General features: G+C 35.3%; 4 protein-coding genes across 8 annotated transcripts in view; 1 reads left to right on the top strand and 3 right to left on the bottom strand.

The window, feature by feature from the left end:
* Positions 1-2,427: 2,427 nt before the first annotated feature.
* On the top strand, positions 2,428-10,957 carry LOC141387758 (uncharacterized). 2 transcript variants are annotated; one of them, XR_012408620.1, is made up of 2 exons: positions 2,428-3,084; positions 8,261-10,957. XR_012408620.1 is itself a non-coding variant. In XM_073957898.1 (2 exons), the coding sequence occupies exons 1-2, from the start codon at positions 3,209-3,211 to the stop codon at positions 8,503-8,505; spliced, it is 462 nt and encodes a 153-aa protein (XP_073813999.1). In that variant the 5' UTR covers positions 2,428-3,208; the 3' UTR covers positions 8,506-10,957. The 2 variants fall into 2 exon arrangements, 1 of the variants encoding a protein (XP_073813999.1); XM_073957898.1 differs by having other exon boundaries at positions 2,428-3,425.
* A 3,623-nt stretch (positions 10,958-14,580) lies between these two features.
* LOC141387749 (uncharacterized) lies at positions 14,581-15,490 on the bottom strand. Its single transcript, XM_073957885.1, has one exon. The coding sequence runs from the start codon at positions 15,488-15,490 to the stop codon at positions 15,002-15,004; it is 489 nt and encodes a 162-aa protein (XP_073813986.1). The 3' UTR covers positions 14,581-15,001.
* Positions 14,581-27,689, bottom strand: part of LOC141387732 (mitochondrial protein C2orf69 homolog) — a 36,175-nt gene continuing 23,066 nt past the window's right edge. For 3 of the 4 annotated variants that reach the window (XM_073957856.1, XM_073957846.1, XM_073957867.1), the window contains exons 2-8: positions 22,174-22,413; positions 21,937-22,064; positions 20,550-20,654; positions 20,260-20,467; positions 19,775-20,194; positions 16,003-16,168; positions 14,581-15,927 (exon numbers count right to left, since the gene is read on the bottom strand). In XM_073957856.1, the coding sequence (XP_073813957.1) occupies positions 15,599-15,927; positions 16,003-16,168; positions 19,775-20,194; positions 20,260-20,467; positions 20,550-20,654; positions 21,937-22,064; positions 22,174-22,359 (1,542 nt within the window). In that variant the 5' untranslated portion in view covers positions 22,360-22,413 and the 3' untranslated portion in view covers positions 14,581-15,598. Of the gene's footprint in view, positions 15,928-16,002; positions 16,169-19,774; positions 20,195-20,259; positions 20,468-20,549; positions 20,655-21,936; positions 22,065-22,173; positions 22,414-25,428; positions 27,058-27,689 lie in introns of those variants that run through there. The other variant, XM_073957838.1, reaches the window with a different exon arrangement.
* LOC141387743 (potassium channel, subfamily K, member 16) lies at positions 25,455-26,791 on the bottom strand. The gene has a single exon (XM_073957877.1). It carries the CDS (start codon positions 26,789-26,791, stop codon positions 25,622-25,624), a length of 1,170 nt encoding a protein of 389 aa, XP_073813978.1. The 3' UTR covers positions 25,455-25,621.

Here is a 27,689-nt window from a genome sequence, read left to right as displayed (position 1 = left end):
TGAGATGTTGTGGAACAATGTTTGTTTAGTCTGTAAGGATAAAGAATGTCCATTGACTAAATAAATTAATAAATAATTTTAAGTATATGGATATAACATGCTCATCTTAATTTGTATTTATTAATTTTTACTTGTCCCAAAAAACATCAAATATTTAAGTTTCCTCACAAACAGATGATTGCCTAAACGTCGAACAGTACGATTTTTACTGCTCCATTGTCCAAAAACCAGTCAGACGTTTTTCATATTTCCTACTAATTTTTATTTCTTAATTTGTATTTATTTAAACAAAAAACAAAAGAAAATAGTACATAAAATATTAAATTTTCCTCACGAATCATAATAAACTCATGTGTGGTACATTACCTTATTGTTTTGCACGTGGTACACTACGATTTTTAGTTATCCGGCAGTCGGAACACTACGATTTTTAGTGATCCGGCAGTAGGAACAGAAACACTACGATTTTAATGGTCCACAGTCGAACACTTCGATTTTTAGTGCTCCATTGTCCAAAAATCAAATCAGATGTTTTACACATTTTCTTTTAATTTTTATTTATTAATATGTATTTATTTATCCTAAGAACATAAAATGTTTAATTTTCTTCACAAATCATAATAAACAGACGATTACCTTAACGTTATTTTTAGCATTTCGGCTCGTGGTACGCTACGATTTTTAGTGTTCCGACAGTCGGAACACTACGATTTTTAGTGCTCCATTTTCCAAAAACCAAATCAGATGTTTTTCACATTTTATTTTAATTTTTATTTATTTAAAAAAATATATAAAATATTTTATTTCCTCAGAAATCATAATAAATTCATGTATGGTACATTTACCTTATAGTTTCAAAACGTGGTACAAAACGATTTTTAGTACTCCGGCAGTCGGAACACGACGGTTTTTGTGCTTCATTCCACAAGAACTAAATATTGTTTTTTTTTTTCATATTTTTTAACAAATTTCGCAACGTGTTTTACTAATTTAAACATACATGGATGTAACAGTTTATCTTAATTTTTATTTAACCAAATTTAACCACATATTTCATTTCCCTAAGAAAACATAATACCTTTGTTATTTTTTAGTGTTCCAACACGTGGTTGCACTACGATTTGTAGTGATCCGGCAGTCGGAACACTACGATCTTTAGTGCTCCGCAGTCGGAACACTACGATTTTTAGTGCTCCGGCAGTCGAACACTAAAATTTTTAGTGCTCCGCAGTCGGAACACTACGATTTTTAGTGCTCCGGCATGCGGTACACTACGATTATCGTTGTGTTCCGGTACAGTATCACTAAAATTTTTTTTATTGTTTGTGTTCCGGAGCGGTACACTATCGTAGTGTACCTATCCACCTTGGTACGGTACGATACCATAGTGTTTACCCAGCAAACCAATCGTACCGACATCAGAACAAAATTCGAACGATACGTCCGATATCTGATCCGAAATCGTAACGATATCTTAACGAAAGTTGTATGAAGTGGTTGACATAATTTCGACGAGATGTCGGAGCGACATCGGATCGATTTCGGTCCGATTTCGTAACGAAATCTGAAGAAAATCCTTGGGAAATTCGGAAAGGAAATTTCTTTCCGACATTCGTTCCGAAATCGGAACGAAATCAGTACAAAATCTGAACTATTTCCTCTCCGAAAAATCGTTTAGAAATCGGAACGAAATCTGAACGACTTTGTTTCCGAAATTGTTCAGACGTGTCGGACATCAGACATTTGGTTTGCTGCGTATTTTCGAACACTGGATTTGTTGAGATGTGGAGATTTAGGTCGAATGGCAACCCTGGTTCTCTACCCGTTCAGTTTTGCGGCTCTTGATATTTGTGTAGGGTGAACAACCCAGTAGGAAATTGAATCTGCGATGACCATTTTATCAACGAAAAATTTCAAAATTGTCTTTAAACAAGACGGTGTCACCAAATTTGTCACTCTTCCATGTGCGATGTGTGACATTTTGAACGAAAATGTCTTGTAATATGCCTTGGTACAAGTTAATGTTCATTCTATCATCCATGAAGACAACTTCGCTTACCCTGGGCCTAATTATGTGATTCGATATCGAGTTGTTTCGACCTGAGTACTCAAAGTTGGGATGACAACATTCGTTATCGAGTAATAGAGCATAAATTTGCGAGTAATTTCTCGAGGCCAAATTACCTATCGTAAACAAATAAAATGAAAGATTTCCTTATTGTTTTTTTGTTTAAAATGTAAAAATTGTTGTTTGTTGTCGTTTTATAGAAGAAAAACGATGTTAGTAAATAATTGGCAGCATTTTTTAGACAATATAACAAGAGAAATTGGGAAAAGTCCTTTGCAGTCGTTTTGAGAAATTGTGATAAATTTAGAATTAAAATGCATGCAATCAATCATTAACCAAAAATTACTTTTGCAGTCGTTAAAAAATAAGTTGAAAAATAAGCATTTCTGGAAAAAAGAAAAAAAATATATTTAATAGCCTTTATTGTATAAGGGAAGTACATTTCATCCCCCGTTGTTTACCAAAGGAAATATTCTCTCAGAGAGGCTAGTGCAAAACATCCACCAAACTCTCTCTCATTTATTTTGAGAGACGATTATTAAGGTAGATGTATCAGCAATCCGTTACAACAATGTCAAAAAGATTTTGCAAGAATTAATAATTTTCTTATTTTCATAGCACAACTTCATTCCGAAATTATTATTGAATGTATTGTTCAACAAATTCCACAAATATTTACATTTTTCATTCATAATTTTGTTTTGTTTTTTGTTCTTGCTTTCAAAAAACACCTTTTTTACATCTACCTTCATAAAATTCCCTATAGTATACATAGGTTTTCATAGTTCGATTACCGGTTACTCTCGAAACATTCGATCAACGATTTCGATCGAATCTCGTCATGCCGCTTTTTTATCGTGTCGAAATCTTTTTCACGAGCAAATACGTAAACAAACAGTAGTGACAGCTGATCGACATTTTGTTCCGTGTGCACGCGTTTTTTTCTGTGAAGAATAAATTAAATAATTTTTTCGTCAATTTATTGGTATTCGTGCTTACTGTTAAACTAATTTTTTGTAAGCACAATTGTGCTGTGGAGCTTTTAATCTTTACCACAGAGTTTTTTAATATTTTCAATAATTTTGTTTTAACGTCATACATAACCTCTGAGAGGCGTGTGTATTGTTGTGGCCATTAGTAATGGCCGATATAGACGGGACTGATGGCACAATGGTGCCGAATTCCCTCATAGTTTGTCGCGTAGACAGTGACAAACCGGAAGAGCAGATGAGAAAGACTGTTAGAAGGAAGCCGAGAGTGAAGAATGTGGAGACTGAAGGTGGAAATATGACAAACGCTTGTGAAAGCAGTGGTGAGGCCATGGAGTTAGGGGAGCAGGAGAGCGGCAGTGTTAAAGGTATCAGAAGAGACAGAGAGCCTGGTGAAAACAATTTGCTAAATCAGAAGAAAAGAAAATTCAATGAAGAGATTGTTCTATATAATGATGATCATGCAGGTGAGATTCATGTCCTTGTGGACACGTCTGGCGCTGAGAATGTTAAAAATAAGAGGGTGAAAAATGGTCTTTATTTTATTGAAAAAATTAAAGGCTTGAAGTCAGATGAGTTTGAGAAGATCAAGAAGATTGTGGCGATAGGGGTCACCCTTTATAAAATCTCGTTTGATGATATTAAGTCTGCTAATGATTTTGTGTGCAACGAAGAGTTGAGGAAGAGGAAGTTGAGGGCATTCATCCCAAGAAACTTTATTGAGACGTTTGGTGTCATCAGGGACGTTCCTGTATGTTGGTCAGAAGAGGAGATTTTGAGAGATATTGTGTCGAGTAAGAAGGTGGCATCCGTCAAGCGTTTTTCCAAGAAAGATCCAAATAACCCGGACAATTATATTCCAATGGAAACAGTTAAAATTGGGTTTTATGGAACTGATCATCCCGATTGGGTGGTCCTTCATAAAGCGGTGTTAGTGGTTGACACTTACTATCCAGCGGTAAGGCAGTGCCATAAGTGTGGGAGGTTAGGCCACACTAGGCTTGGATGTAGATCACAGGAAAGATGTTTGCGATGTGGAAAAGAGGATGACACTTGCAACGGTCAGTGTAATGAAAATAAATGCATTCTTTGTGGCAAGGTTGGACATATTTCGGTTGACAAAAAACTTTGTCCTAAATGGAAGAAGGAAATGGAAACCAACAAAATAATGACACAAAAAAAGATGTCGAAAATGGAAGTCATTATGGAATATGGAAAAAGGAACAGATTTGATCTGCTTGTTGATGACGAAACATTTCCCCAATTGCCATCAAACAACAAGGAGGGTAAAGCCATAAATAACAACAAGGATGAAGTAGTTAATGCGATTATGACTCCTTACACCTTTAATTCGGTAGCTAAGCTCCCTAGGAAAAAGTACGTTCATCCCTCAAAATGGCGGAAAGAATGTTTCAGCCGCCGTCTCCATCAGCTCCGGTATTTCCGAGAGAAGACCAGCGGATTTCAGAGCTTGAAAGGATAACTTCTGAGCTTTTGAAGTTTGTTCATGACGTTTTTTCAATGAGTGGTAACACTACGGCTCTAGATGCCATTAATCACTTTTCTGCGAGGATTCAAAAATGTGGGGTAGCTCACAATAGCTCTCACTCTAACATAACTATTCCCATTTACAATCATGACTCTTAGAATTCTTCAGTATAACATCCAGTCATTTCAATCAAATAAGCAATACATAGATTTTTTCTGCAACAATTATAACATTGACATTGCGGTTTTCTCCGAAATATTTGCGGAGAACAATAAAAAACCAAATAAAATGATTAACTACAATTTAATCCAGAAATTTAGGGGTGATGGTTATGGAGGCGTAGCCATTGCCTTTAAAAAACATAAACGCTTCTGCAAGGTTAAGTTTGACACAGAATATGATATCATCATTGCGAAAACCACCAATCAATCTCCCAATTTGCATATTGTCTCTGTTTATTTTCCTCCTTCCCTGCCAGCAGATGCCTTCACTGGAGAGATGGAGAGACTTCTTAACTTCTTGGAAGACAAGGGTGACGTTGTGTTGCTTGGCTTTTGTAATGCTAGAAACGAGATTTGGGGTGATTCTGTGTCAACAAGGAAAGGCAAGGATTTGGAGAATCTGTTTCTGAGCTCGGATTTAAGGTGCATCAATAGTGGCAAAGTTACCTTCAAGAGGAATATTGACTCCGACGGATCGGTGTTAGATCTAGCATTTGTGAGTAGTGGTGTGTCTGCAGATTGGATGGTTACTGAGAACTATCTTGGTGGAAGTAGACATTTCCCGATTATTGTTCAGGTTCATAACTCCAGGATAAGCTCCAAAAAATTCCTGTCGAGGAACAAGTTATATGAATCTTTGGGAAAAGTTGAATTAGAACCTGATTTTGAAAGTATAGAAAGTACCCTTAGGCAAGAAATTGATTGTGCTACCCACGTGCTTAATCCCAATAGAACACCTAAATATTGGTGGAATAGTAATTTGCTCGCACTCTACAGAGGACAAGCAGCTGCTACTAAGAAAGCTAGAAGATATCCATCATACCGCAACTTGGAAAATGCCAGAACTGGAAGAAAGAGGTAGAAAGGGCCAAGAGAGAAAGCTTTCTCTCAAAGATCGAAGAAGTTAATCGAATGCATAACACTAGGAAAACCTGGCAATTTATAAACAATGTTAGAGGAAGACAAAACCCAGTAAGTTCGCAATGGAATGAAGAAAACAACCAGCAGTATTTAGAACTCCTTAAAGAACAGGTTCCGGAAGGATTCAGCACTGATGAACTTGACTGGGAGGAAGACTATTACGACAACTTTGCTCCTTTTGAATTTGAGGAGTTTGAGAAGTGTTTAGAGAATAAAAGAGCGAACTCGGCAGGAGGGGCTGATGGAGTTACATACTCAATGATCAAAGCTCTACCAGAGATATCCAAACGAGCCGTACTTACAGCTATTAATAATGCAGTGGAGAATAATAACATCCGTGATAGTTGGAGAACTATCAAGATAGTTCCTTTACCCAAGCCAAATAAGGATCATGACCAAATATGCAACTTTAGACCTATCTCCTTGATTCCCGTGCTGTTAAAGTGCCGTAACTTGATGATAAAAGAGAGAATACAGATGCTGTTGGATGAGTGTAATTCTCTTCCTGTAAGGTCCTATGCATACCGGAAAAATATGTCGACATCCACATGCATCAACGAACTATTGCATAGATTGGCTCTTCTGAAAGAAAACGGATACAAGGTTCTGATCCTATCTTTAGATATCAGCAACGCGTATAATTGCGTAAGAAATGACATACTAGTTAACCAGCTCTGGCATATAGGGGTAGATTGTCTCTTCTGTCGGTGGATTAAAAACTTTCTCTCTGAAAGAGTGTTGACCATGGGAAATGCTAAGGTGACGGTTAAAGATGGCCTCCCCCAGGGGAGCTGCCTTTCTCCGCTTCTTTTTAACATTTATACAGCAGGGTTACACGCTATTGAAGATCATAGTACCTTGGTGTACCAATACGCAGATGACTTTGTCATCATGTCATTCCACAAAGACTTTGATTTGGCTGCACAAAATCTACGTCGTAAAACAGCAATTTTTATGCGGCACTGTGCCGATCTCAACCTTTCTTTCAATCCCGCTAAATCGTTTACTATGTACTTTGCCAAAAACAGCATAAAGGAAATTAATCTTGTTGTTGATGGTCTAGCTGTCCCGCAAACACGAAAATTAAGATTTCTTGGGAGAATAATTACCAATTCCCTTACGGTTAAGGACCACTATGAGACGGTGGCGCCAGAAGCGCGTCATAGATCGAATATGCTTAAATGCCTAACTTCAATTAAAGGAGGTCTCCATCCAAAAACAGCCTTAAACATCTATAAGGGTGTGGTCAGGTCCAAGCTTGAATACGCCAGGACCTCAACGGCTAATTCTCCAAACTACATCAATAAAAGGATTGAGATCCTACAAAATGATCTACTCAGGAGATGTCTTGGTCTGACTAAGTCCACGCCAGTACATGTCATTTATGCTCTTGCTGGGGAAGTCCCTCCTTCGTTTAGAGCAAAATGGCTTACATCTAAAGAAATTATCAATATCAAATTAAATAACACTGCTCTGTATGACATCATTTCGGATAACCCAGTCAGAAGAGAATTATCGTACTATGCAAATATGAACTTTACTATCTTTGCCACTGATTCCTCTGTGTCTTCTAGCTCAACGGGATGTGGAGTTTTTAACTACTCACAAGATCACAGATTTTACTTCAGGATTGGTCATAAAGCGTCTTCGATGTTTGGGGAGCTTTGGGCCATACTTAAAGCACTGGAAATAGCTATTGAGGACGATTATAAAAGGGTTGTGATTTTCACTGATAGCCTTTTGGCATGCAAAGCGCTTATCAGACCGAACAGCGACAATTATACAGTTGGCCTTTTTCACAACTTATTGGCCAATTCTGGAATTGAAACGTGTCACATCGTATGGATACCCAGCCACTGTGGAATCGGGATCAATGAAGAAGCTGATTCCATTGCTAAGATGGCTTCGGTATATGGAGCACCACTAAATGTCAAGCTCACTCCTAATGAAGCTTTAAGAATGATCAAAGAACAAATACACGAGGAATGGAATGATGATTTCACCTTAAAATCTCAATCTAAAGGTCGAAGATTTGCGGCCATCGTTGACAACGTTTTTGAAAAACCTTGGTATCTGAATACAAATTTGAGTGCCAAAGACATTAAAATAATCAACCGTCTATTGACGGGTCACACTTTTGACAAAGACTACTTACATCGCATCGGTGTAATTCAGTCCCCTAACTGTGAGATATGTCATGTACCTGATACTGCACAGCACAGCATATTTGTGTGCAGTAAATTCGCTTCACTAAGATACAAATATAAAATATTCAATGAATTCAACAATATCGAACTGGTCTTAAAGTCCAAGTCAATTTCTCATTATAAATCGCTGGTCGATTTTATTAATGAGGCCGATATTAAAATTTAAAACACATTTACAATTGATCAAATGTTCGTTTGATCGTGATCTCAACTGGAACCTTCTGTGATATTAGAAGATACAAATTTTATTAATTATTATTGCATGAATTATACGCTATTGTTTTACCTATGAAAACCCTTTACTTATTATACTCTCTGCTCCCCTTCCCCGATTTTCCTGTTTCGTTTACTCCTATGCTCCACAGCTGTTCATCTATATCAACAACGTGCTGAATCGTCGTTTATATTCGTCATTAGTCTGCAGTGTTTATTGTTTGCTGTCGTTTTATATGTATCTACAACTAGTGTTTATCTCATTTGGATTGCTGAAACCTTCATTGTTTTGCTGATTACGTCTGCTGTCGATTTACGAATCAGTACTTGGGTTGCTGATTGTCGAACCAACCTGGCTATTGGTGTTTACACCGCTAAGTCTTTAAACAAAACCTAAACCTAAACGAGCAAATACTCGATCGAATCGAATCACGTAATTAGGCCCCCTGTCGCTCAACTTACCGTGCACGAGTTTTGCGACATTTGTGAGAAAATGTCGTCGATGATCGCAAAGGGCTGTCGTCGAGCCGTCTTCAATGGATTGGAGACAACTTTGAAGACACATAGCAGACAACTTCCAACTGGGTAATTACACCGACATAGAGATGTGATACATATAAAATATTAATGCAACAGTTTTAGGTATTTAGTGGTGAAATAAATTTCAAAAATTCATTAGGTAATTAATGAAGATTTAACCAAATAACACAATTTTGCGCGCCACCAAGTTTACCCTTTGGTCAAGCGTAAGAAATTTTAATTTTGTTTTTCTTTAATTTGTGTAACGTGACGTTATCACGTACATATTGTTACGGAATTAGATTTAACTAATCTCCGTGTAGACGTTGTTTTATTCCCCAGTACGATTTGTACCAAATAAAACAGGGTTCGTTTTAGATTACGTTTCTACAATGCTTTATTTACTTTATTACACTTATTCGGAACCGACTTTAATTACAAAGCACACAGCAAGTCTCTAGTTAGCACGCAGCTATTCTTTAACCGATCTGTTCAGTTCAACGCTTAAAACACAACTAACTCGTCATTCCCAGTTCCCCTGTATTTATACCCCAAAGTCTCCCTGTTCGAGAAATATCTAGAACATATGGCAACACCTCGAATCTGTACAACGAACACACAGACGCACATTCGCACTAATGGGTACTTTACACGATATGTTTTTTACATATGAGATGTCACTTTACATATACATTTTGTATGGGAGAAGTGACAACTCATATGCAAAAAACATATCGTGTAAAGTACCCATAAGCAAACAACCAGACTCACATACATGGGGAAAGATCAATACAGTGGACAAACACAGTAATGACGTAATTACAACAACAAACAAATGCAAGAAATAAAGAAGTAACAAACTAAACGATAATTACATGATTATGGCAAAACAAAACAAAAGCACAACAATGAAAGGTAAAGAACTAGAATGATGAAGAGATTTCTACATGGTAGTTGTTGTTGTTGCTTAAATAAAGTAACTGCGTAATAAAACTTTACGTTACAATTCAAATTTTTAAATTAACAGAAATTAAACTAAATTAACTTAAACCTATCAGTTACATTCGTAACAATATATAACACAACAACACAATACTGGCTACCACCCAATACACTCAAATCCCACGGCAGCGGGTTCTTTCGTACCGGATTGACCCGGAACATCATAGTGTTTCGGCCAGCGGCTGCCAACCCAGCATTAAACATATGCTTCTTCGTAGGTTTCTATGCTGCTACAACAACAACAACCCAATACACTGCAGACATACTGCACGGCCATTCAATAGGCAGCAGTCACTACATTACATCTGTTTACATGTTCTGTTTAACATGCAACCCAACGGAGAATTCAATTCCAGGGTAATTTCGCAGTTACAATTTTAACGCACCCTGCGAATAATTCTCATTCACTCTGTACTCCAGGCCACTAAAGTATTTCAGATTTACTTGAGAAGGGTGAGCTTACTGCTGCAGGGAGTTTGCTACACGGACTGGAACAAAAGGTTGCTCTAAGTCCGCCAACTTACACCTGGTGTAACAGTCTTGGAAATTATTTTTGGAAGCTACCACATTAAGTTGTGGTGGTTGATACATTTCACAGGTCCTTCGTGCCAGCTGTTCTACAGGGCATTCGTGCCGGCTGTTCCACAGGGCCTTCGGGTCATCTGTTCCACAGGGCATTCGTGCCAGCTGTTCCACAGGGCCTTCGGGTCAGCTGTTTCGTACTTAGCACACATCAGCGTACAGTAGACACTAGATCGTAGCCTAGACTAACACCCGAACATCGACAGCCGAAACCCGGAAACCTCGTGGTCCCGAACATTTGCAGCCGAACCCTGAATACATCGTGGGCCCGAACATCGACGGCCGAACTCCGAATACCTCGTGGTCCCGAACATCTGCAGCCGAACTCCGAATACATCGTGGTCCCGAACATCTGCAGCCGAACTCCGAATACATCGTGGTCCCGAACATCTGCAGCCGAACCCCGAATACATCGTGGTCCCGAACATCTGCAGCCGAACCCCGAATACATCGTGGTCCCAAACATCTACAAACAGTCATTCCGATTAACTACGAGCATTGTCAACTTACCTGATTCCCGATCATATACGAACCGACAGTTTCCCGATTAATCACCAGCGAACCATAGCATCTAGCAGAGGGCACGCCACGAAGTCCCCAACCGCCAAAACTTCCGCAGTAACGCCGAAGCGGCCATAATCAACCCCAACGGAACCAACCCATATACCTTAAATATACTTATCGCATTTAATCACGAGTAGATTGTAAACTACTTTTAATCAATAAAGATCTTAATTAAACCCCCAGGAAAGGAAGAATACTAGTCTTCTCATTTCGTAAGGTTTAGGAGGTCCTTATGGAGAACCTGGACGCGACTGAGCTTACCCCAGCCGACGACAAAACCTCCCCTGTAGGAAATGTCAATAGTGAATCTATACTGACTTACTACTGACATTGTCTACAGTACTACTGACAAACTGTAGACAACTAATGTAATTTCCTATAGACATTTTGTATGAACGTGTCATTCGAAAGTCAGTACTGACAATGGAACTAGTATGTCAATAGTAAGTCAGTAGTTCCTGAGGAACCATGTGTTGACATTGGAGGTAGTGAGTCAGTATAGACATTGGAGGTAGTAAGTCAGTATAGACAATGGAGGTAGTGAGTCAGTATAGACATTGGAGGTAGTGAGTCAATAGTACCAGATTTTCAATATTAAATTTTTTAGCTTGTTTGGAACTTTTCATAGATAAAACAGCTATATAGTACGTTTAATAAGAAAGAATATGAAGCTACACATTTGTTTCAATACTATATTTCATTAAAGAATAAAACAAATAATATTGAAAATGCTAAAAATTTACAAATAGCGTATTACAGTATTTTTATCTTTTTAAATGGCTAAGCCAAAGAATCCACATAAGTAAACATTAGTAAATAAAGACAATGTTTTCAAGGCTGCTTAAACATTTTAACATATAAATAATAAAAAACGTTTTCGTTTTATTTTCTTGGCCAAGTCGCACCAATGACTTGTCTGCTTAAAATAGTTCTTGTTCTGTTGCACTTTACGTTTTATCAGGCGATTCGCTGAATGTTGATATAATATCTAGGAATTGAAAAGAATAAACATGTATAAATAAACATAAATAAAAAATATGTCATTAAATTTGCTTGCCTATTACAACTGTATAACATTGGAAAAATCTCACAATCGATTTTTGCCAAATAATTCTTCAACATTGTATTATATTTAGTTGCATTCAGCATTTCCAGCGAGACGGGACAATATATACATCAGGCTCCACAATCTTCTCTAAAGGTTCCACATAATGTCCAATTGTCGAAATTTCACCACAAATGTTGTTAGTCGCCTCAGAATTCGTACTTTGCTATAGAATTGTTTATTTTTCACATGTCTCTTATATTTTCTTTTGCTCATACTTGTTATTGGAATTATATGCTTTAAGTTTTCACGATATTTTATTGATTTTTACAAAAACACTGTTTTTCACCAACCGCAAAAATTATTTTACGCCAAACAATTAAGAAAATTAAAAAAAGATGCTTCGTTGGGCTATCATCTGTCAAATACACAATGCTTCTTCTTATTAAGGTAAAGGTATCAATAGTTGACAACCTGGTGACAAAGTGTTGACTTTGTCACCATATTAGTAGACAAAGTGGCGACATGTCAACACATGACCCCACACTTCCTACAGGCTCGTTACATTCGGCATACCTTCTTTTGGTTTTTGAATTTATATTCATTACATTAGAGCCTCGAGTGTTTTGATGTAATCCGGTGATATTTTCCCCATTGGACACAGCATTCGTTTAATTTTGGTATAAAATAGGCCTCTATTTAATTTTTTTTGGCAAATTTTTTTGGAAATTTTCAATGGATTTGATGTCTAGAGACTACAATGCAGGAGTAAAATCCCTGTAGGAAGTGTGGGGTCATGTGTTGACATGTCGCCACTTTGTCTACTAATATGGTGACAAAGTCAACACTTTGTCACCAGGTTGTCAACTATTGATACCTTTACCTTAATAAGAAGAAGCATTGTGTATTTGACAGATGATAGCCCAACGAAGCATCTTTTTTTAATTTTCTTAATTGTTTGGCGTAAAATAATTTTTGCGGTTGGTGAAAAACAGTGTTTTTGTAAAAATCAATAAAATATCGTGAAAACTTAAAGCATATAATTCCAATAACAAGTATGAGCAAAAGAAAATATAAGAGACATGTGAAAAATAAACAATTCTATAGCAAAGTACGAATTCTGAGGCGACTAACAACATTTGTGGTGAAATTTCGACAATTGGACATTATGTGGAACCTTTAGAGAAGATTGTGGAGCCTGATGTATATATTGTCCCGTCTCGCTGGAAATGCTGAATGCAACTAAATATAATACAATGTTGAAGAATTATTTGGCAAAAATCGATTGTGAGATTTTTCCAATGTTATACAGTTGTAATAGGCAAGCAAATTTAATGACATATTTTTTATTTATGTTTATTTATACATGTTTATTCTTTTCAATTCCTAGATATTATATCAACATTCAGCGAATCGCCTGATAAAACGTAAAGTGCAACAGAACAAGAACTATTTTAAGCAGACAAGTCATTGGTGCGACTTGGCCAAGAAAATAAAACGAAAACGTTTTTTATTATTTATATGTTAAAATGTTTAAGCAGCCTTGAAAACATTGTCTTTATTTACTAATGTTTACTTATGTGGATTCTTTGGCTTAGCCATTTAAAAAGATAAAAATACTGTAATACGCTATTTGTAAATTTTTAGCATTTTCAATATTATTTGTTTTATTCTTTAATGAAATATAGTATTGAAACAAATGTGTAGCTTCATATTCTTTCTTATTAAACGTACTATATAGCTGTTTTATCTATGAAAAGTTCCAAACAAGCTAAAAAATTTAATATTGAAAATCTGGTACTATTGACTCACTACCTCCAATGTCTATACTGACTCACTACCTCCATTGTCTATACTGACTCACTACCTCCAATGTCAACACATGGTTCCTCAGGAACTACTGACTTACTATTGACATACTAGTTCCATTGTCAGTACTGACTTTCGAATGACACGTTCATACAAAATGTCTATAGGAAATTACATTAGTTGTCTACAGTTTGTCAGTAGTACTGTAGACAATGTCAGTAGTAAGTCAGTATAGATTCACTATTGACATTTCCTACAGGGATATAGCAACATGATATTCATAAATAAGGGCAAACGCTTTAGATCCCTGCCCATATGTTACATACACTTTTGGTATTAACACCATTCCTCTACACTTGGTTATTTAATATTTATTTATTTTTTATTCAATTTAACATGAAGAATGAATGGAAGATGTTGTTCTAATATTCCCGAATCCATAAATGCTATTTATCCGAAACCCATTACTGTCATGCACCCCTTGAACATATAGAAGATTTCATAATGTTTTAGATTTCGTGAAAATGTTTCAGTTTCACATTAATGAATGTTCATCATAGCATCAGAAATAAAAATAACGCATGTTTGCTATTTTTCTGCGTGAAAAATGCGAAACTGTGACGTATTGAAATACTAGCGTGTTACAGTTGTTGAGTATAACGGCGTTTTGAAATAATACACTAAGGCGTTTGCAAAGCATCTGACGTTTAAGAAGTCAGCGGGCGTGATAAAGACATTGTCAAAGCAGTTGGCGATTTGTAAGTCAACCATAATTATTCGGTTAAAATGTGGATCATCGTGTACTTTACATACTACAGCTTGTGTCTCATTTTTCCTGCTGAAATCAACCTATATAAAAAATAATAATAATGATGACAAAAATCCGACGTTTTGGAAGTCAAAGTATGACTATTTGTCTTATAAAAATTAAATAACAAGAAAAAACATATATTTTGAAAATAACTTATTTTCAATTATAGATTTTTATTAGGCTATATTTGTATGAGAATAAATTAAATAAAATGTTACGTCTGAGCGAAACAAATGCAGTCATAATGGGGGAAGTTTAATTTAAACATTTCGACAATTTTCGAAATTTTAATACATTATAGAACGAACATAAATGGACATCTTATAACTTTATTGCACTGGAGCAAAATTATAAAAAGAATATAATTTGTAAAATTTGTGGAGACTTGATAAAAATTACAATTCAATAATAATTAAAACAAATAATGTACGAATATACTCATAATTGTTTATCTTACTTATTTTACATTTAGTTTAAAGACATTTAACCTTCTATTTTTACATTCCTCCATTGAGAAAACGCTGAAGGTATGGGCAAAAACATAATGAAATCTCTAGAGATTCAGCGACATAGGGTATAATACAATTTTTGTAATTTACGCTTCGACTTACATTGATGATTGTGGTGGTGGTGATGGTGATGACTGTGGTTATGGTGATTGCTATTGTGTGAAGAAGTTGTGGTAACATTAATAACATTGTTTGCAGTTGCAGATTGTGTTTGAGTTGGGTGCTGTTGCGACTGAGTGTTGTTCAGAAGCATATTGTAATTAGGGCGAAATCTTTGCGACGTCGATTGGTAAGATTGATAGTTAAAAAAATTATTTGGGTGATTTATATTTACAATTGAATTAGTCGCCAATGATGAGGAAGCGGTCAAAGAAGGCGAAACGGAAGCATTTGCGGCAGCAACAGTGCTACTGTTTATAACAAGAGCGGCAGCAGCTGCAGCCAACCCATTTGCCGATGAGGATGCGGCCGCTACTGCTGCGGATGCTATGCAGTGCAAAATGTGATTCTGCTGCTGTTGCGAATGTTGATGATGTTGCATCTTTGACTGTTTGTGTTTGTGTGACAGCTTAGTATGATTGTTATGGAAATTGTGATGGTGGAAATGATTAGACCGCCTTCGGTGGTGGTGATGATGATGGTGGCGATGTCACTTCTCTTCATTGGGCTGTGGTTGATGTTGAAGTGGATGCTGTTGTTCATTGTTTTGTACATTTGGTTGTGTGGCAACCTGCACCTGATGCTGCATGGATCCAGACTGTATTTGTTGATTTTGATTGTGAATATGTTGACAAAAAGCTTGTAATACTTCGAAATGTGTCATCAAATTTGCAGTTTGGCTATCATAGTGCAAATGTCGCGTTATTTGTGCTCCCAAACGTCTGAGTAAATCCGTAAATATCTTTTCTTCTTTTCGAATCCAAGGACGACGGTCGTCCTGCACTTGGTATGGCGTTAAATGTACGTGTATATTTATAGCTGTAACAGACGCATATATTATGAATGAAAGCTTAATATATTTCAGATATGTAGTATCTATGTAATGTAATTTACCCATTCTAGTTAGAGTCTCCAGTAAACTTCTGGATGTTATCCATGTATTTTTTTGTCCTCCATGTCCACCATCCAACCAATACATATCTTTTATACGTGAAAGTAAACGCCCCATTGTACTATCGTCTGGAGTAAGCGTTTTCAAATAGTGAAACTCATAAATGAACTGAGAATAGAAAAAAAAATCATTAATATTATATTAATTCCCATACATTTCTACAGTATTATAACATGTACATTAGGCCGGGGCGATTTGAAAACCTTAAAGGACACTTCGCGTTTCTGATTCCTGGGATTGAACTGAGCAAAAAAGTCTACTAGACCATAGGTCTACGGTGAAAATCGAGCCTCCCGATTTTGACTTTATGTTTTTTATCCACGTTTTTTGGACATTTTGGCATATAACGGCCAAACCATTGAGATTTTCGATTCAACACAAAGACAAAAATTGTAGCCAAGACAGCAATTAAGAACTCTCTAATACATCGCAAAATCATTCGAACGCTCCTTCAAGCAGTTTTGGCCTTGAGAATGTGCAAACTTTTCGGAAACTGTCGATAAATGGCACTGTGCTACAAAAGTTGACCAGAAAAGTATTCAAGCGTTCTGACGTAAGATTCTATCGTGTTGGGATCCATGAACAACGAAAATGCCTTTAGTTCGTTTGGGTCACTTTGTCTTATTTTTTATGACGGTAAAAGTAGTGAAAATCTGGGTTTCTTACATTTTCAAATTTAAACGGGCATATTTTCTTTTTTTCACAACGGATTTCGAACGAGTTATTATTTTTTTTTAGATCGGTTAACAAATGACTAAGTTATAGTGGTTTAATTCTGAAAAACCCCACAAAAAACCATAACTGAATTTCTCATAATTTTCAAAAAAATAATAATGCCAAAATGTCCAAAAAACGTGGATAAAAACTTAGAGTCAAAATCGGAAGGCTCGATTTTCACCGTAGACCTATGGTCTAGTAGACTTTTTTTGCTCAGTTCAATCCCATGAATCAGAAACACGAAGGGCCCATTAAGGTTTTTTTCCTTCCACACAAATCGCCCCGGCCTAATGTACACATATGCATATATTAATTAGAAAGTGTAAGTAAAGAAATGAAAACGAATTTAAAAAATTGGGTTTATTTCTAATCAAGGCTTATTGAATAGTGGTAGTAGTGTCACATCTGCTCCAGAATCTGCAAAAATCTACAAATTTTTACTATGATAACATTTTTTTCTTTATGATATCGAAGAAGAAGTAAAAATTAGTAGGTTATTGGAGTTCTGGACAGACCATATGTCATACCAAAATTATTTGAAAAACTTGTCAACTGGATATCTATATTTTTATCTACTTATCTTGGCTGAATTCCGAAAAGCATGGCACAATAAGAGATGTAGTCATGCAAGCTATGATTCTTTTTTTTTCATTTGTACGTACAATTGGTGGCAAAAATACAATATTGTTGAATACAGTAAAACTGCGGTAATTACAGCGCCGATAAATCAAAATACTTCGTTAATTAACGCAATTATAATCATTCTTATTTTACCGATTTTAGTCTGTATCACAATAGATGAAAATGAAAAATGCGAATCCCACAATAGATGAATAGAAGTACCGAGAAGATATTCCCAGGCCAGACAACGTTACTTTTTTCAACGGTGATAACAATACACTTCCAAGAAAAGATTGGCGAAATTTCCTGAATATTAATAAGTCCCGGTCCACACTAGGAGTAATTTCACTGAAATTCTGATCGCAATCTTCAGATCTAGCAATCGTTGACTTAATCAATCCACCCATTTGTCACCTTTTCCTTAATATTGAGACTTTCTTCGACGAAAGAGCCACTGTTGAACCTGAGCATGAAATAAGAGTAATGACGGCAGTTATTACCGGGAACTGCTATATCAGGGCTTTACCATCAAATGGGACGATGACTTTACTGACTACTGCAGACTCTGTGAGGACTCTGCGGACATTGTCGATGTCCAGTTTTGGTCTGCAGACGGCATTGATTAGTGGGTGTTCACTTTCCACCATGTCTAACCTTCTATTCAACTATGGAACCTGCTTTAATCTACAACATCATCAGAAATCTGAAGTGGCTGGGACAGCGCAACCTGAACACGTGAACCGTTTATCCAAATTTCTTCCAAACATCACCACCCAAACTTTTCCTTCCCTATAAATCACCTTTTTTCAATTTTACTTAATTACTTTATATACATTTTCTTTATTTCCTTTTATCTGCTTCTGCTTCTGTTCTCTTTTTGTCCCCTCTTTGTCTTATAGGTTTCCTTTACAGCACTTTCCATTTATTTTCCTTGGATGATCACAATGGACCGGAAGGTCTCTGAGTGACGCAGTCACAGTTAGTGACTGAAAATCCCAAACCTAACCTAACCTATAGTACGGTCTGATCCCTGAAATCCTCAACTGATATGTGTGGAGATTGCGATAATTGCTGCTTGTGAAATCCATGCGGATAATGGGCAACTGGATAGCTGTCGCTTATGTTGGGGAGCCTCAAGGACTTAGCTACTGGCGACAAAAGTGAAATTGAAACATACGATACCCCTGCTGTTGGCATCACTGCCTAGCTTCAGTAGCGGAAACAAACTGTCATTTTTCCAGACCTCTTAACAACAATGAGGGTGGTTATCGACAAATGAATATCGACTCCCTGGTCATCCAACTATTTCGGAGATTTTTTAATTTAATTTATTAAGCACAAAACAACATTAATAGATTAATTCCGTCCGTCTCACATCACCCATTGTAGAAGATCGAGAAAAGTTGTTTGTTGACGTACATACATGAGTGGGAAATAAGCAAACGTGTGTGCATTAGGCCGGGGCGATTTGTATGGAAGGAAAAAACACTTAATAGGCGCTTCGTGTTTCTGATTCCTGGGATTGTACTGAGCAAAAAGTCTTTGTCTACAGTGAAAGTCGAGACTCCCGATTTTGACCTGAAGTTTTTTATCTACGTTTCTTGGATATTTTGGCATATAACAGCCAAACCATTGAGATTTTCGACACAAAAAAAGTTTTTATCATTTTAAATGATGTCTCTAACTGGGAAAATGGGTAAAATCAGAAAAATGTTCGAATCTAAATAAAAAACAATCAACATTAACATAGTCTTTATTCGTAACATCTTCAATGATATTTTCTTGAACATATTGGGACCATATCTCTCTTAGTAATATATATTTTTTTTCAGTATCAGCAGTTCCTACTGCTGTACTAAGAAGTTGGTTACCTTTTGATGTCTAATTTCGGAGAAACTAGGTATAGTAGTCATTGCAAATTCAACGTATTTTGAAACGATTTTTATTCTAAGATCGTTGAAAAATTAATGTTGCTTCCATCTTTTCATTATAGGGAAGTATTTGTTATAGAGAGGTTTAATTAGGTAAAAATGGATGGAAAAAAGTTGTGTTTTCAATTTTTATCCTTTTTAGAGAAAAAATCGTTATGAAGTAGATAGAAAAAAAGCACACATTTTTAGTATGCCCACGGACAAATCAACTTATTTATGTCGCTTCGTTGTGGTATCTCTATTATCTATTAATACAGACAAAATAAGTATTTTAATGCCAAGAAATGAAAGTATATTACTACGGCGTATGTTACACTGGAATTAACTGTTATATGAGGCCAATCGCACATACAAGCTGACTATTTAATAATTGAGTAAAAATTATGTATAAGTTGTAAAATTACTATCAAATGTTACGATTTTTACACCGTTTATATGGACTCACTTGATTGAGTACGACACAGCCCTTGCTGAAGCCGATCAAAATTAATTTGGACTTGTCTAAATTCAGATTCTCACGCCACCATAGGGGATTATTGTTGTGTTGTTGCGAAGAGGGCAATTGTGTCGAGATCTGCTGCTGTGGCTGTTGCTGCTGTCGATGTTGCGACGAACAATCATTACTGTTACTTAAATTATTATAATGCTGAATTTTGTCATGATTTTGCTCCGTTTGGGGCAAGTTTTGTTGTGGGGTTGGTACAGATGCAGATGATTCACAAGGATTATTTATTAAAAGCGAAGTACCGTCAGTTGCGCCATTATCCGAACATGAGACTGATCCACTAGTAGATGGGGAATTTATATCTGAAGAATTTGGAAATATAACTGCTCCATCTGCGTCCACCGTAACATTTTCTTGCACCTTAATAACAAAAAAATATATATAATTTTTTTTTATATTAATATTGAATTGAATTGAAGAAATACCTGTAAAATGTCGATGTCCATCTCTTGGCTGCCATCACTCGCATTTGAAGATGACGATGAAGAATCGGATGATGCAATTGATAATGTAGATGACACTAGTGCAGCTGCAGCAGCAGCGGCTGCAACAGCGGCTGCCGCCTGTGCAGCCTGATCTAATATTTCATTCTCTGGTATCGATATCAGACGTTGAGATAAATTTTGTAACAATCTGTGTGCATTAGGAATCATCGAAAAAAAGATAAATAAATTATATACAAACATATGTAAATAAAAAAAATAAATATCCTTACTTTTCCAAATGTTGTAATGCATGATTCATTGGAGTGTGATCCGGCACACCAGCATTATTTCCACGCACAAAGTTATCGAAACAGCTGAATGTCTTAAATTCCATTCTAAGTAAGAATAATGACAATGAATAAGTGATTTTAACAAATAAACATAGGTCAGTTTCTAATTAATTTTATTTATTTTACTTTTCAAATTATGTTACATATTTCTAAAGGACAGTAGACAAACTGTTCGAACAATGGTCATAATTAGATGTCCTATTCTACCTATTGGTACTTGTTCCATTGTGCCCTTTGAATCCTATATTATAGCACAAGCATTAGTCATTGCATCACAGTTTAAAATATACAAAATTTTATACACTATATTTTCACATCAATATGTATAATTTGCGTTATAATTGATAATATTTCACTTGTAATTTGATTCTTTCCATTTCTTCAGCTTCGCTTCTTTTAACCAAACCTACTTCAAAAATAGATCACAGATAGTTTCGTTCGATGAATGTCTCTCAAAACTGATTATTTTCAAAATTCGAATATTTTTTTACTAATTTATTTTGAAGTACGTATACGTAGCGTAGAACATGTGGCAAAAACTTTAAGTCGCATGACAAAAATTAAAACTTTAAATGCGTTTCTCTCGAAATGGTGTTTTTGTTTCCACTCTAGTTCGCAAACGATTGAAACTAGTGTGCGCTCATTAAAATTTTGTAATTAAACGAGATCATTTTTATTCACCGTTTTATGCCCTACAAACCTTTGTTTTTTCGTTAAAATCTAAATTTTAAAATTGTCTACTACTTTTTTAAATGGATATTTTTATCCCAAATATAACGCTACATCCTTCTGTGAGCATATTATGTGTTACTATTTTTGATTTCCAGTTCTCTGAAGAGGTCATCTATCGCTTAACCTAAATAATGATGTGCGTTATGACCGATTGAACATTGGCTAATTTCATAGAAAAAACAAAAACGACGTGGAGCCTGCCATCAAAAAACATTAATTATATCCAGAAAATATGACCTGGACTACATATAAAATATTTGTGTCGAAAATCATAAATCAGTAAGGAAAAATCAAAGTCGGGCGGGGCCGACTATATGATGCCCTACACCACTGTGAATACATAAAATATATATGGGAGCTATATCCAAATCTAAGCATTTCGATATAATTCGTCACTTTTATTCTAGACCATCGAATATCTCCGGGTATTTTAAAACAAAATGAAAGTGTTGCATCTCACGAAGATTTCGCAATTAGGGCTAACCCATCCAATTTTTCATTTTATATTTTTTAAAGGTTATTCGAGATGCAAATAAATAATGCCTTTATTCAAAAACTCAAGTATGTTTAGAAGAACTTATAATGCCATATTTACCTTACTGGTCTCACCACTATTATATGTGACCGTGGAAATGCTTCACGTAAGAGAATGGCGGAATTTTCTAAATTGTATTTCATGTAACCCCGACTGTCACGATTGGTTTCCATACTTTCTGGGAAATCCTGAAAATGTAGAGCAATTCATGTGAAATTTTAGTTTAATATATTAGAACAAAAAAGCATTTGATATTTATAGGCGCATAACTTGTATTGGTTTTTAGACTTTACCTACCTGAACATCACCACCAAAATAGACAACTGCAGTAGATTCGTCCACATTTTGATTATGTTGCCTTATTATTGGCGGACAATAAACAATATCGTTCGTCCTATTTTGGAACCCAGCAACAGAAAATATTCGAAAAGGGCCAGCTGATGTGCTTGGTGTGCATAAACGATCCGCACTGCCACCAAGCATTACCTCAGAGTTCGTGACACGTTTTTGTAATTGATAAAAGTGTTCAATGGTTACCTTAAAGTAAATAATAATGTAATTAATATTATTCATACACATACATATATTGTCAACTTAATTTTCTGTTCCTATTTCCAATACTCGAACTGAGTTGTAGACTTTAGTACGAGTTTAAAAGTTATAAAAGCTGACATTTTTATTTTTAAATTACTACATTCGAACTTCTCTATAACGTAGCACTTGGGACCGATAAATTAATACGTTATAGAGAGATTGTGTGAGAATTTCCACTTGCGGTTTAAAAACAACTTAGTAAGTTGGCTTTCATTAGAATAGTGATTTCGTCTTGCCACCTTATACCAGCAGACTTAAGCCAATCAGATTAACAACATTAAAAAGTAGACGTGTAATGTTCAATACAATTATGGTAAAACAATATTTGAATGGCGATATACCTTCAGATTTCCTTATTTCATCTATTATATTATATTAATTTTCATCGCACAAATTTTGCATCTTGAGAACCCGTCTGCAGAATGTGTGATGATTTGAATTCCTTATATTTTATTGTGGACTTTGCACTATAGGTAATTTGCCCAGTTTTTGAGGCAAAAAGTCGATTTTGCAACTTTTAATAATAATAATTTTTTAGTTGGAATTAAAAAAAGAACATGTCAAAATTTATTAATATGAATGATATATTTCAAAATAGCGTCATTATCGCGGTTTAAATTGCAGTCAAAGTGAGAATTTCGAAGAAGAACTAAAAAATATATATATTGTAAGACATATTTCAACGTATTTAAAACCGCGGAAAAATAAACCAAATGTAAATATATGTAAAATGGAATAGATTGGTAATTGCGAGAGGAATTTATTTAATATATAATATAGCTTAAACATTTTGGGTAGCGACCAAAAAACACCAAAAGTCAAAAATAAATATTTTATTTTTCTTAAACTCACTTCATATTGTCTTATACTAAATTGGCCGTGTTTGGCCGTGATTCTGCTATTGGGAATATCTTCAGCAAAGGGTTCTGAATCAACTACATAATTACCAAGGTGCGATTTTTTGCGTTTTTTGAGTTATATCACTTTTTTGAAGGTGCCCTCCTTGCAGAAAAATATATATTTTTTTAATTTTTTGTTCGGTGAAAGAAATATTAAATACGAAAAAGCATCCGATTTGACCTAAAAAGACATTTTCTTTAAAGAAATATTCACCATGTGTTCTAAAAATGTACATACGTGTTGTGGTCAACATTTTTGTTAATTATAGCTGTAATAAGTTCTAACTAGGGATCATGATTGCGTGATTTATTTGGTCCTTTAAAAATATAATATTTATACAGATCTTTTCGCGAATAAATATTTTAAACATATCAATGTTTATAAAAATCTTTTGGCGGATCAGTACTTTAGTTCATTGTAACCGTTTTTCTTTTATTGTAACCGCTTTTATTGGGTTGGAACGGATAAAATAGGTAAAATGAGAATAGGGGGTAGGAAAAAGAAAAGTTGTTCGTTATATCCTGCGTTCGTTATAGACGTATTCGTCTGTAAAATTTTTATTAAAGCCTACTTTTAAATATCATATATTTAAATATTTGAAACAGTGCTTAAATTCGTCGCTATCCGCTTCTGCTTTAAAGCGGGCCTGAAAATTGTAACAAATTGTAAAAAATTCTATTCGCGGGGTAACAGCTTTTGTTTGTTATAGTCGTGGTCGTTTTAAGAAGTTGAATGTGTGTACAAATATTAAGAAAAATTCTTTGGAAACATAAAACTTTGTTCGCTATAAACGCAGTTTCTTATAACCGATGTTCGCTATATCCGAATTTTACGTTGTAATTCTTTGTTTTATCTTACTTTTGCATATAAAGCAATAAAAATGTATAAAAAGCCCACATATCCACCGCTATTAATTTTTGCCTCAAAAACAGGCCAAATTACCTATAGTGCTTTGGTTTAAATATTATTAAATATTATTAAATAAATATTATGAAATCTAGAATAATTTCGTATATGAGTAGAATATGCCTAATGGCAATGCCGGAGCATGACGGGTAAAAGTGAGCATTGAATACTAGCTACAGAATATGACTGACTTCCGAAACGTCAGTTGCGTTGTATTCGTGCATGAAACTATTGATTCTTAGATCGAGTTCCATAGTCCCGGGACACAAAAAGAGTAATTTCACTGAAATTTTGACATGAAAGTAAAAGAAAATGTAAAATAAAACGGTCTGTTTGTTTCATACGAATATTGCAACAAAGCAAAATTGCAGAACACATGAAACCGTGTACACTAGTTTCTTGAAATTATGAATTTTTCCCAAAAAATGCAAAGTTTCATGTCAAAATTTCAATGAAATTACTCTAGTGTGGCGCGGGACATACTAGAGTAATTTTATGAAATTGCAGTAGTTGGGAACTCGATCTACGAACCCCTAGTTTCATGCACGAATACAAAGCAACTGACGTTTCGGAAGTCAATCATATTCTGTAGCTAGTATTCAATCCTTACTTTTACCCGTCATGCTCCGGATCATGATGTGTACTAGGTAAAGCGGTGGTCGCCCCACGGGGGAATAGTGGGGATAGGAAAGTTTCAAAAAAAAAAAAAAAAATAGAGAAGTATTCGTTATAAAGAAGTTCGGCAGTTCCTATGCTTTAATATTATCAATTGCCTCCTTATATCCCTACGAAAAGTGAAGCGCCACTCGGTCGACATGGAGGGAAATGTTATAAAAAACTAGGAACAAAATATTCGGATTTAAAAAGGAAACAAAACGTTACTGTTGCTGACGAATTACTTATGTCAATACAGGGAAATTAAAATTTCGAATTCGGGTTACCCATATAGTATTAAGAGGCTGGCTTTACGATAAACAATATCATCGTGAATACATATACAGAAAAATAATGAATTCTTATCTCGGGCAAGTATTTTGGATTTTCGATTAGTAGTAGTTGGGTTAAGCGTACGCGTTACGTTATACCCGAAAATAACAAAATAATAGCGAAAAATTCTAAAAACAATAAAATTCATATCTTCATTTTAAATACCTTATAAGAAATACGATGAACAAACATTTAATACTGGCGGTGCATTATATTATTAACACTAATGTCCATAAATTACTCTTAACATAATAATCACTTATAATTATATCCAATAAATAGATTATTTATTTAAAATATATGTCGAAATAAATAGGATTAAGTAGTTGGTGGGTATGAACTTCTACAGCATAGAAATTTAATAGAAATCTTCTCCATCTTCATCGTCGTCATACACATTCGGATGACGAGCACCACAACAGCCCACAAACCGGCTACGTGTATCGTCCAGACAAAGTTTCGTATCTTCTTTGAGTTCCTTCAATTTTACTCGGACTTCTTCTCTCATTAGATTATAACACATGGCAACAAGCCCCATTCCAATCAGCATGTAAACAAAGTTGATAGCCAATTTGGAGTGCTGTTCAGCAATAGATCTTTGCAGTTTTGTTACAGCATTAGGGTCAATTGTGGGATCTTCCTGAACTTTTTTGCTAGTTACTTCTATTAGTGATCCTGTGACCAGCGATGCGCCAGGAACAAAATCGCCAAATCCAATTTTACATAGCGAAGTCATACAGAAGTAGAATGAATTTAGGAACGACCATTTCTCCCAATTGGCAAACATTATTGTGCCGGTCAAAATGTAAAATATAATAACCCAAAGACATGCTGTTGAAGGTACAATGATTTTTTTTCGGTGTAAACTGCGCAAACTGCCATTCTCTAAGGCTTCTAAACGATGGTCCACAATGGAACGTTCGTGGGTACATTCGTGCAAACTCCGGTATAGGAACTGAAATGATCTAGCCAAAACTTTTCCCATATTTAGGAAGTACAAAATATACAAAGGTATTCCAAAAGTGGCATAAATTACAGTAAAACCCTTGCCCCAAGGTGTTCGTGGAACCATATTACCATAGCCTATCATAGTAATAACTGATAGACAAAACATTAGAGCTGCAGGAAAAGACCAAATATCAGCAGGTGTCCTGTAATCGTAACCTTGTTTTATTATTGTAGCAATTTGCCTCTGGTAGTTTTGCAAAATGATGTCGGTGCTATTTTGCCATGTTGGTTTATCCAGTGTATTATATGTTTCGGTTATGTTCCATAATTCTTCGGCACATGTACTACGCAATCCCGCAACCTCTGCTTCTTTTGTGTCTTCAGATTCTCCCTCAATTTTCCTAAAGGAAAATGCACCGCATATAGCATAAATAACAATGAGAGCACCAACACCCACTTGTGTACACATAAATGTAACAAAATTTCTGCAGCATTTCTTAAATCGCTTTCGTGGTCGATTGCTTTTTGTAGAAGACGTATTGGAGGAGTCTGCCTGGCCATTTCTTTGACTTTTTGACATGGTCCTCAAAATGCTGTCGAAATTATACAACTTCCAAAGTGATTTATTTATGCGATGTACATATGTGATTTCAGCTTCGTCGCTCTGATTCAAATTTCTATATTTTCTACCTAATTACTGATCTTTTTCTTTTCATTCCATTTCGTGTTTCTATAAATAAAAATTCTCAACAAACTTAAATCAGTTTATGCGCTCTTTTGCGCTTGGGATTTCTATATTCGTTTACACGTTGATGTTGCGAACGAATTCAAGTTCTGAATGTTACTAAATGAATTTTAAAAACAATATCCATTCTGGACTATGTGGATGGATATGTATATGAGAGAGTAAAAAATACAGATTGTATGTTTACAATAAAAAATGGAAGAGCGAGAAATCACTATAAAATAACGTCAGCGCGAAGATCAAAGAGAGTGCTCATCGATTACACCAGCATCCAGACGTCAATATGGAAAGATGTAGGACTTTTTTGTTTTAAATGTGTCAAAATAAATATAAAGTAATAGTGTACAAATAAATTAATTTAGAATTATTTTCGGATGGTGTGTTTGATATTTTAGTGAAACAAATATTTAGCACAAATTTTGCGATACCTTCGAAACAAATTATAACCTCTCAAAGGGTAAATTTTTGATCAGTACTGAGAATAGAACGTAAATTATGAATGAAAATTTCATATAAAAGTTAACAGCACTGTTGCTATAAGCGACTACTTTAATTTGATCCCTAATTTACGGAAATTTTTTGTTTACCACAGAAATTATTAACATTTTAGTTTTACCGATTTTTGTCTGTAATCCCAAAATGCTTTATAGAATTCTACTCCAGATCAAAAAATTATACCATTTCTGATGTGCAGATTGCACTATTTAAAAATTACGTACACTACAAGGAAATG

This window comes from Musca autumnalis, unplaced genomic scaffold (assembly GCF_047663935.1).
Source record: "Musca autumnalis isolate F117 unplaced genomic scaffold, ASM4766393v1 scaffold_1, whole genome shotgun sequence".
NCBI lineage: Eukaryota > Metazoa > Arthropoda > Insecta > Diptera > Muscidae > Musca > Musca autumnalis.
The sequence above is the reverse complement of the archived record's forward strand: the minus strand, read 5'-3'. Positions and strand labels throughout refer to the sequence as shown.

Coding starts and splice junctions, on each gene's coding strand:
- LOC141387758 (XM_073957898.1), top strand. CDS start 3,209: ATGGCCGATATAGACGGGACTGATGGCACAATGGTGCCGAATTCCCTC. Junction 3,426..8,260: donor GGAGAGCGGCAGTGTTAAAG/GTATCAGAAGAG, acceptor TATGCTCCACAG/CTGTTCATCTATATCAACAA.
- LOC141387749 (XM_073957885.1), bottom strand. CDS start 15,490: ATGCAACATCATCAACATTCGCAACAGCAGCAGAATCACATTTTGCAC.
- LOC141387743 (XM_073957877.1), bottom strand. CDS start 26,791: ATGTCAAAAAGTCAAAGAAATGGCCAGGCAGACTCCTCCAATACGTCT.